The 10,204-nt window shown below is 41.6% G+C and overlaps 1 protein-coding gene across 3 annotated transcripts in view; it reads right to left on the bottom strand.

Moving 5' to 3' along the window:
* Positions 1-10,204, bottom strand: part of JADE1 (jade family PHD finger 1) — a 223,176-nt gene that overhangs the window by 31,569 nt on the left and 181,403 nt on the right. For all 3 annotated transcript variants that reach the window (XM_078676770.1, XM_078676772.1, XM_078676773.1), the window contains one exon: positions 2,576-3,076. In XM_078676770.1, the coding sequence (XP_078532896.1) occupies positions 2,576-3,076 (501 nt within the window). The remainder of the gene's footprint in view (positions 1-2,575; positions 3,077-10,204) is intronic.

Below are 10,204 nucleotides of genomic sequence, written 5' to 3' on the forward strand. Positions count from 1 at the left end.
AACTGACAAAATCAGGAGCAACGGGCATGGGCCGTGACTTACCATCTGTCTCTGTCACAGTCTGAAGACGTTATGTCTGTGCCAATGCGGCCCGGGTCCCGGGCTCGGCAGATCATACTCTCGACTCCATACAGGCCAAGGAGCGCGTGCGTGCTGCGTCAGCGCACAGCGCACAGCGCGCGGGGGCTGGCCAAAATGAATGTCCAGGGCCGTCATTAGTCTACCAGATTGGCGGCCCTGGGACCCACATCAAAGCGATACGCCGTAACGCCGTCCGCGCACAGCACCACGGTGACGGGGCACTTTAACTGCCTGCACGAGTGTGCGCAGCGCTTCGCATTTTCATGTCGGGCGGGGCCGGCGGCGTCGGGCCCCCTGACCGCGAGGCCCTGAGCGCAAAGACCCGCCGAGACGAGGTAGGGGGTGGGGGTGTCTGTATGTGTGTTTTTGTGAGTGTGTGTATGCGCGGCGAGGGGGGGGTCTGTATGTGAGTGCGTGCGTGTGAGTCTGCTTCCAAGGAGCCATGGGAGACAGGAGGCGCGCGCGACCTGATCCCAGTTCCAAGGTTGCGCGTGCACCTCACTTGTCTGTCTCCCTTGACTCCTTGAAACCGAGAATGATTACAATAGAGTCTCGGAACGACAGATTGCTTCGCAATCTGTTCGCAGTTCCGAGACCTAAAAAGCTGACCTACTTTGCTAGTTCATGTTTATTTTTGTTTCCCATAAACTTATTGAAACTGGTTACACTGTTGTTCCATTATGAATATTTTTGGGAAATACTAGCATGCATCAACATGTTACTAAATGATGCTGCAAAGAAATTCTACCTGAAATTTTACAACAGTTCAGCGAAATGTTTTTTTTTTGCTTTCATTTTTTTATGAACATTTTACTTTGAAAGCAAATATTTGCATCAAATCAGAGCATTCTGGGAGCATTATACATAGCCTCATATTACTAACTTTTGAAAATGTCTGTACACATTTTTATACTGGAACCACTGTCACTAATGCAGCCAGAGCTTATAACATTTACTTAGAGCGCTCTCCCCCCTAATAATAAAGGCTTTCAATTAATGAACCATGAATACAAGTTTCAACAGTATTAACATATGGACAAAAATATTTATTACCTTAACTGCAGACAGTTCTGTTCCCTGATCCATAATATGGTACTGCAAACTGGCAGCCAAATGATTTTTGCTGCAGGGAGTTGGACCTACTTGTCCCAAGGACAAAATGCACATGAAATATTGTTGCCCTTGACCGAAAAATAATATGTCCTGGGTGTCGGGCTATAGGAATTCCACATCTCTGCTGGTTCATTCATCACACATGTAAACTGTTCTTTCCTCAGAGGGGATAGATAGTCACCCGTCAGTACTCTTTGAAATGTTAACAGGTGACAATGTTTGATAAGTGAGATACTCCTTAAAAGGGGGGGTGGGGGGGGGAGGCAATGCATAATATGAGGAAAAAGGTCAAAGGTTCCAGGTAATTTTTTTTTTTAATTTTCTTTTTTTAAAGAAAAACAAACAAACATTTCTTTATTAGGCGAGGAAGAATAAATCTTCTAGGCATACTCAAGAGCGCCAGAATGTAACTCCATAACCTTTAGGGATTTTACAAACATCTGCATGTTGGACAATCACTTCATTTCAATTTCTACCTGCTTGAGACATAACTTACGGCACAGCTTTCCACATTCGTTACACAGAAATACTAGAAAGACTTCATCAAGATGCATTATTTTTACAGTTGGGCTCACATAAGAGCTTGTGCTTTTCTATAATTAGCTACAGTCCCAAGAATTGAGTTATGGTGAGAGGTTCATTAGAATGTCTGCTGATAATATTACTGGTTTGTGCAGTGTAATTCATCTATCCGTCTCCCAAAAAGAGCCAGTAAAATCTAAAATTATTCATTTGTTTGTCAATCTGATGGGAGATCCCTAGGCCGCTCCATTGGCATAACAATAGCCCCCGCGGTACTAGCGGATTTCCCAGCTCTACGAGGCCCACTCAGAGTACTGTGCACGGAGCGTGGGGCCCTCAAGTTTCGTTACGCCACGGATCAGCTCCTGTACGCATGGATGTTACCTTTTAAAGTACTGAAGTTATATGCTACCCAAGGCGCATGGAGACTAGATGTTAATTCATATAGTTTCTGTAGCAAATTTACTTTTCACCATGTTCCCCCTGAATTTTCACTTTTTTCGGGTCCGTATTTGTGCTGGCTTTAGGTACTGAAATAAGGCATCTTAAGGTTCATACATCCTCTACCATTTCTGGCAGCAATGACTGCACTTTGTTGTAATGTGGTGAACTGGAGGATAGTATTGTCTTTCACCCCTTTTGAAGTGTGTAAACGGAGTACAATAAATTGTGCAACAGTAAAAAAAATTACACGTTAGATGTGCAGAATGATTAACACTACAACCACATCAGGTTAGTTGTCATCCTAAGACATTTTTCATGAGATTGAGGAGCCTTTACAAATATTTATGTGAATAATCCTACATAATCCTAAACTTAAAGGTATCAATAGTTTTCAGAGACAGTCCCAGCAACTTACCCTTTCAAGATCCTGCCGCAAATGAGTGAAGAGCTGCAACCTTCTGATGAGGACATCTTGCTCCTTCTTTGCCAGATTGTCCTCCTCATCTTTCTTGGGTGTAATCAAGGGCTTGTTGAAATTAGATTTCCGCTTCAACATCCAGTATTGAAAAAGGAACTGGGCTACCTCCTCAGTTATTTCCATAGTCCGGCACACCTCTGGGACACTGACAAATGTGAAAAACTCATCTTCCAGCTCCTGGAGTTTTTGCTTGCGTTGGCTCACTCTATGCGCTTCTTGCTCTTTCTGATCCATCCGGGCAGAGGGGGCCATTTGTACCTCGTGTCCTTCATGACTCTCATTGAAATTTTCCTTTGAACCATTTTTGCATGAGCTGTGGTTTTCACAGTAAGATTTGAACTTCACTTCATCACTCTCTGTGAGAATGGTTTTCATCTCCAAGCCCCGGTCAAAAGCACAGGTCACATGAAAGGCTGTCCGGCAGTTTTTCACAGAACACTATGGCAAACAAAAACATAAAGACAAACGTTGAAGGTAAAACAGTTATACCAGATAATGTTCAACTACTAATATAATACAGTATACTATTGCCAACCGAGCAGCAAACAGAAGTCCAGCCCCAGATGATCATGTGTGAGACAATGCTTGCCATCGAGAAAAGTTCAACCTGGCCATCAGAGTGGTTTGAACATAAATAATTCAGTTTATGTCAAAGAATGTGAAGCATAATTGCTGACACAATTTGGTTATCAAAAATATGATTATCTGCTTTTCAACCAATCATAATTGTTCCCAGTGCCGGCTATTAAGACTGAGTACTGGTTGGCAATCGGAATGGATGCACAGCATTGCTATTCCTGTGCGTATCTCTGTGAAGTAATCCATCCATAAGAACTGATGGGCGAATTCCAGTGAGGAAAGCATTTTATTTCCATACTCCCAGATAACTACTGAATTAGGAAGATTATGCTCAGTTTGAATTCTGGTAAAAATTACACCCAGCTCCGCTTGTGACCATGCCATAACAATATCTGTGAGAACAATGACAGCAGGTAAAATAAATAAAGAAGAAACCACATACAATATGAAACAGATTTTCTGGGTTAAGGCTTGAATCTGAGTTGAGATGACATTCACACCCATGCCAGTCCAAAGAGGAAATAGCATGCGTTTCCATAGTGAATGCAACTCGTTATAAAGAAACTTAATCTGCAAATTTTATGCACCCTATCCCAATTTATGCTAATCAAACAAGTTACTTACCTTCGATAACGCCTTATTTGATGGGAGACATATTCTAGCCGCAGATTCTTTAACATAGAATTCTCCTTAGGTGGCAGAAATGTTTTCAGCAGTACTCCTGCACATCAGTAGATGAAAGAAAGAAGAGCTGGTGCATACATAGCAACTAAGTGACGATGAGAAGCAGGACAAGAATGAAGCGTACATCCATGTAAGCTACACGTAAGCCCTTTTTACGAATGTAGCATAACACATATAGAAAGATATACACAATATATCAGCATATATCAGCATATATATATGTGTGTGTATATATATATATATATATATATATATATATATACACACACACACACACACACATAGATAATAACCTCCATGCGTATAAATATATCAATGACAGAAGAAGCTATCACCTCGCTGAAGCTGAAAAACAGAAGTAGTATGGGCTGAGTAATCCGCAACAGGGTACTAACCAGAAAAGGGTGATAGAGGAAAAGAAAGAGCATACCCCTCTACAAAGGAAATTGCTGGCAAACATTGAAAACAATGGTTACTGAATTGGAACTCTTAATGAAAGTATAAGAAAAACAAGACTATAACTAGGCCCAGAAGCAGGCCAAGGTGGAAGGCTAACCCATGGAGGCCTAGAAATTGGTATTGAGCCTCATCATCCAACAGTAAGACATATCCGACAGAGAAATAAAAGTCAATGCATAGGTCTAATGAATAACCCCTGAGGATAGAATATTAGGACACTGTACAGAACAAAATAAAAAGAGTTGTCCATGGAGAGAGATACCAAAGGGGACAAGCAATCCAACAAGGAAACTAAGTCCAAGAGGACAAAACCATTCTGTTCAAGGAACAGATTAAAGTAACAATGAATCCACCAAAAGGTGGATGAGCCATTAACACACAAAAAGAGACCACATAGTGTCTTTGCAAGGATAAAAATGTAGTCACCTTGACACCACGCGTGTGTATGAACTCAGAAAAAGGATGTGTTTGTGGCAATAAGGGAATAAGACTTTGCCCATAGGCAATAAGTGAGTATGACAGATGTCCTAACAGGAAATGGCAGAGCAAGGACAGCGAGATCGGTGGTAGAAAAAAAGGTTGGCACTCCAGTACTACAACACAGATAAGGAATGTGGAGGAAACCACAAACAAGACGATCAGCAGGACTGGAAAGAAAATGCATGTCTTTTTTTTTTTTTTAAACCACGAGAAGTGATCGAACCTCATGCACCAGAGTAGCCCATTAAAAGTGCACCCTGTTGAAGAAGAGCGAGAAGCTCACTAAAGAAATGAAGGACACAGAGAAAAGAATGTCCTAGCAGGAAATAATGGCAATGTCAGTAACTTGGACAACAGAGTACAGACTGTGGCACGTGTGCCACTGCTCCAGTGGAAATTTAGAGCCTTTGGTGAAACAGAATTACACAAGAAGGGTAGTATAAAGGTTGCTCTCTCTCTCTCTAAGATCAAGGAGAAACAAGAGATTCACGAGAAGGGGATCTCATTGAACAAGCTACATAGAAACTCCCTCAGGGAAAAAAGTGAAAGGTCCCTATAAAGGATGCTAAATGTTATTTATCAACGTGAAGTGGAGGGGTAAAAAGTTCCAGCAGTTAGGTTGCGAGTCAGAGCTCGGGAACTGTAGGCCACAAGTGGCTCTCATAAGTAGTGAATAAAGCTTACAGAGATGCTCTAAAGAGCATGTAACATAGGTAATTATTCTAGTGCGAGAAAATAATAATACAGAAAAACAATCTCTTGAGCAGGGAGCCCATAGTCAAAGAAACAGAACACCTATGAAACAGGTGTTAAACCGATGTAGTCATAAAGGAACCATAACCTGTCACTGGCAGAGTAAGAAGCATACGAATAATACATGCAGGCAGCAGGAATACCACACCAGTTGTCACCAGTAGGTGGGATAGACAACCATTCACACCACCATGGAATGCTCAATCGAGAAAGAAATCAAGGACCAAAATAAAATCCCCCAAACAAACTGAAATGGGTGGATAGACAGGAGCAAAAGCAGAGCTAAGTTTCAGTTCCGCCCAGACGGTCCTGAAACGCTGCTAAGCAGAGTCTGCATGAGCACCAGAAAGGTGGGTGCCATCAAAATGCATGTCAAGCCAACTGGTCTGAACAGCCTCCGAAGGAGGGGACATTCGTAGCCAGGCACGATGATGTAGCGCTACTAAAGAAGCCATGGCCCCACCTACCGATTCAGTGGTAGCTATCCCACTTCTAATGATTAATCTAGCACCTGTTGCCCATCTTGGATAAACAAGGTAAGGTTGCTCCGGGTGTCGACCGGAAGTGACAGCAACCGACGTAAGGAACCCCACAATGTATGGGAAAAGCATCCAAGAAAGCAAGATGTATTAATGAAACTCAAAGTAGAACTCATGGAGGAGAAGATACGCCTACCACAATTGTTCGCCTACCACAATTGTTCTGTCTATGGAATGTGTCTGACAGAATATGAGGAAGAGAGGCAATATAATGCGAGGTCGAAGCAACCGTTACCACCAAACTATGAGTAAAGTGCCAGAGGAGACAGGCCAGATCATCGGCATGGACACAGTCAAACCACCTCTCACCTCCTTTGGGCCCAAAGGTGCTCTATGGGAAGGTGAAGACCGAAAGATGGCAAGCAGAGAGCAATAATATGCTCGCATCTGGGTCAGTCTTGCCTCTGCTCCAGGGTTGACAGGGAAGCACGGGGCGAACTTGTGCACGGAGTCCTCAACCGGCAAGCGGGAGGAGGCCGGAAAATTGAAATCTCTGCGTGGTAAAGTCGGTGGATGCTGCAACTTCGACCTCTGGCGTCGAGACTTACTGTGGAACTACGATGGAGAGTGACATCCACGGAAACCGCTCCTGGACATGGCCTGCAAACGGACCATGTAGTGACTGTGAGAACCGTGTCGACAGGCAGTTAATCCGACGTTCCCTTAGCGCCTTCAAAGTAGGCAACAGGAGTAGCGCTCCTCGGAGTCATGGTGCTCTCCCAAGCACCACATACAAAAGGAGTGACTGTTCCTGGATGACAATGCCGTCCACAAGACCAACACGTTTTAAACCCTGAAGGCATAGAAAAAAGCAGTTTTAATGATGAAAATGGGCCAAAAACAGCCAGAGGTAACTGCTTCTCCAGATCTGCGTTGTAAGCGCAGAAAAGAAGAAACTGGCTTTAGCGAGTCGGGAAGGGCTTATATGGCCTCAGGTTATGTCACAAAAGTGGACGACATTGGTATGGAGTCGTACGCCTTCTACTGACGTGCAGGAGTACTGCTGAAAAAATTCTGGATCTAGTGCAGCACCTGGGGAGTAATCTAAGGTAAGGAATCTGCGGCTAGACGCCTTTATATCAGATATATGCTTGAGTTGCATAATGGTGTTCAACCACCACAAATCACATCATTGTAACCTACTAATTTTGTTTTTTGCCGCGTAGTCACAGGACCTTGTTTTTAAGTCTTATTTCAAAGGGCATGAAGGTTTAACTGTATCTTCTTGTTGTATGCTTGATATTTCCAATTCTTCAAAAATGGGCTTGTCGTACTTTTTTCCCCTTTATGTGGGATTTGTTAAAAATTCCTGAGGCCATTTCAAACATCAGTTTTCTTGATTCACGAATCTCTTCTCTCCTACTCTTATGATCTGATTTTACTAGTACTGCTTTTAGATCGGATTTTTACGGATTAACGTTGACACTGAGATTAAGGAATACCCAGACGTTAAACAACTGTTCATTTTACACATCTCACCGTTATCTGCCTCACTCGCCACAAGTCTTTAGCAGTTAATGACTTTCCTTTTATGCAAACGATGGTCTATAAATAATTTCCTGGTCCGTTTTTACTGTGCAACTCCAGGGATCCCACCAGGTAAAATATGACAAAGTTGGATGCATATTCAAGGAAGGAAACAGAGGCTTTTACTAATAAAAATATTGCAAATACCTAAACCCTTCTACAACCTAAATGTTCTGGGTCTACAAACATAGGAGGAAAAACATGTCCACAATTCTGGAAACAGTAATAGTTGAACGTGTCTCAGAGGTTGGCTGTCAGAGAAAGATGTGAGATCTCAACGTTGTAAACTAACACATTATTTAAGTATTGCTGCACAGCCACAACATGATGCGTTTCAGAATTGCTGTTCTAACATAAACTCAGTTGTCTGTGGAAAAGTCTGCATAGTGGAAAGTGACCAGATCTCAATTGGGAGATTATTTCAAGTTTTTTCTGAAGCCACAGAAAAAGCCCCATCACCAAACCAGACCTTTTCCTATGATTTAAAGTAGTCATGATCATATTGATCAAAGGGTGCGTTACACTGTGCAGGGCAAACACTTAGCTTCCATGGAGCCAGGATAAGTGTTTTTATCAAGAGCCAGATATATTTCCCTGTCATTGTCAAGGTGAGACTAAACAATGAGTATGGAAACGATGTTCTTCATTGATAAACAGTAAACATTTTCTTTAAAAGTTTGATATGTCAAAATCACGCGTAGGATGGAAATGTTAATTATAATTCCAGTTCGGCAATGAAGTCATAAATGCTGAATATTTCTACCAAATGTCCGAGTACCATGGGACACTTCTTCTGCATAGTATAGAGAACAACCTCTTCTTTGGAGGCAGACATATTAAAGTAATTCATTTGTCACTTGCATAGCGCTAAGCAGAAAGGTTTTTGCGGAGCCTCTTCTCATTGGAAAAACCATTTGAGAAAAAAAAAAAGCTACATGGTAGCACCTAGTTGAAAAAACGTTAGCGTCAGGTTAAAACATGTGCAAACTTGTATTTCAGTGGAGAAAAATGAAGAAAAAGAATGCATGCTAGCCTTCAGTGAATCAGCTCTGAGGCTTCCCTCTATCAGCATGCACACATAGTTTTCCTCACAGACTCAGTTCTTTTTAAATGGCAAATTATAATTTTCATTCTATTAAAGGAAAGTACTGGTATTCGTGAAGGAGGGTGAATTTATATAACTTGAATGAAAACTTCTATAGTGCATAGCTGGAATTACCATTAAGGAACATTTCCTTCTGCATCATAGGATCCTCACTGATAGTTATAAATGCAGAATAGAGTAGCAAGGATATCCCTCTTAGCGGATACCATTATTTTCTAGTAAAATCTCTAAAATACAGTAAAGGTTGAAAATTCATGCAAAACACTATCTAGCTAACAAGGAATTATTTATTAGACCCCCATCCTTGTCCAGAGAGGTCCTTAAGTTAGCATTTATAGATTATTGTATTACATCAGTCTTAAACCTCCGACAACTTTAACTTGTTCACAATACCTTGGTTACACACTCTGATATGTATGAGTAAGGCATAATTGTAGATTTGAGCATCTTTTGTTTCTTTCTAATTAAAATTTCAACACTTGTCTTACATCTAATAAATATAATGTACTTTCCTTAAGGGTAGAAGGATTTCATAAACAAATAGGGGTAGAGAAATGGATTGATTAATATAAAAATCGGACACAACTTTGGAGAGAAAATGTAGGTGTGTTCTAAAACTACCCTACTGTGATGAAATGTAGTATATGGTTCAACAGCGGATAGAGAGGACACCTCCATGACACTTCTAGATCACCACCAAGCCGTTTTAAATCACAACTCACTCAACCTCACTCACTCACTGCACTCTCAGCAATATACCAGCTCTGCTGTAATCAGCGTCGTAGCACACCCGGGACATACTATGTGTCACTGGGTGGGCCCGATGATGAAGCATGCCACCAACTAGGTTGGTGGGTGAGGGCTTCATGAATACACCAACAAGGTGCCCGTGACAGAACTATTAGAGTACTGTAACACTCTGGTCAACTTAAGCTAGTCCTCTTTGTTTAATCACTTCTAGATCACAACCAGAAAAGCTATCCTTCCTAAAAGGGTACTACAATAGCGTCTTACTGATCGGCTCAAAAAGTGGTGCCAATAATTAAGATGCCGCAAAGTTACGTTCCCATGAAGGAAAAGGCAGCTGTCTTGGAGGGAAGGGCTTCTTCAATCTGGGATCATGAAAAACGATTTTTGGTCTGGTCCTTTATATAATTAAGTAATTCTTTATTGTATGATTACCTAATTTACATAAGGCTTTCTGTAAGTAGTGATGGCTGTTAAATGTACTTTTATTGAAGAATACTGTAACTTCGATTTCTCCAGATGTAGAAGATCAGGTATAATGACATTTTCTTGGAATAAAATGGGACTGTGGTTTTTCTGCAAAAAACAGATGATGAATCATTTCCACTTGAAACTGTAAGACACTCTTTACGAAGGCTATTCTGCTTCCTACAAAATGTTTATTCATTCGGAGGTAAACCTAGGTGTCCCATA

Source organism: Lissotriton helveticus, chromosome 2_1 (genome assembly GCF_964261635.1).
Source record: "Lissotriton helveticus chromosome 2_1, aLisHel1.1, whole genome shotgun sequence".
NCBI lineage: Eukaryota > Metazoa > Chordata > Amphibia > Caudata > Salamandridae > Lissotriton > Lissotriton helveticus.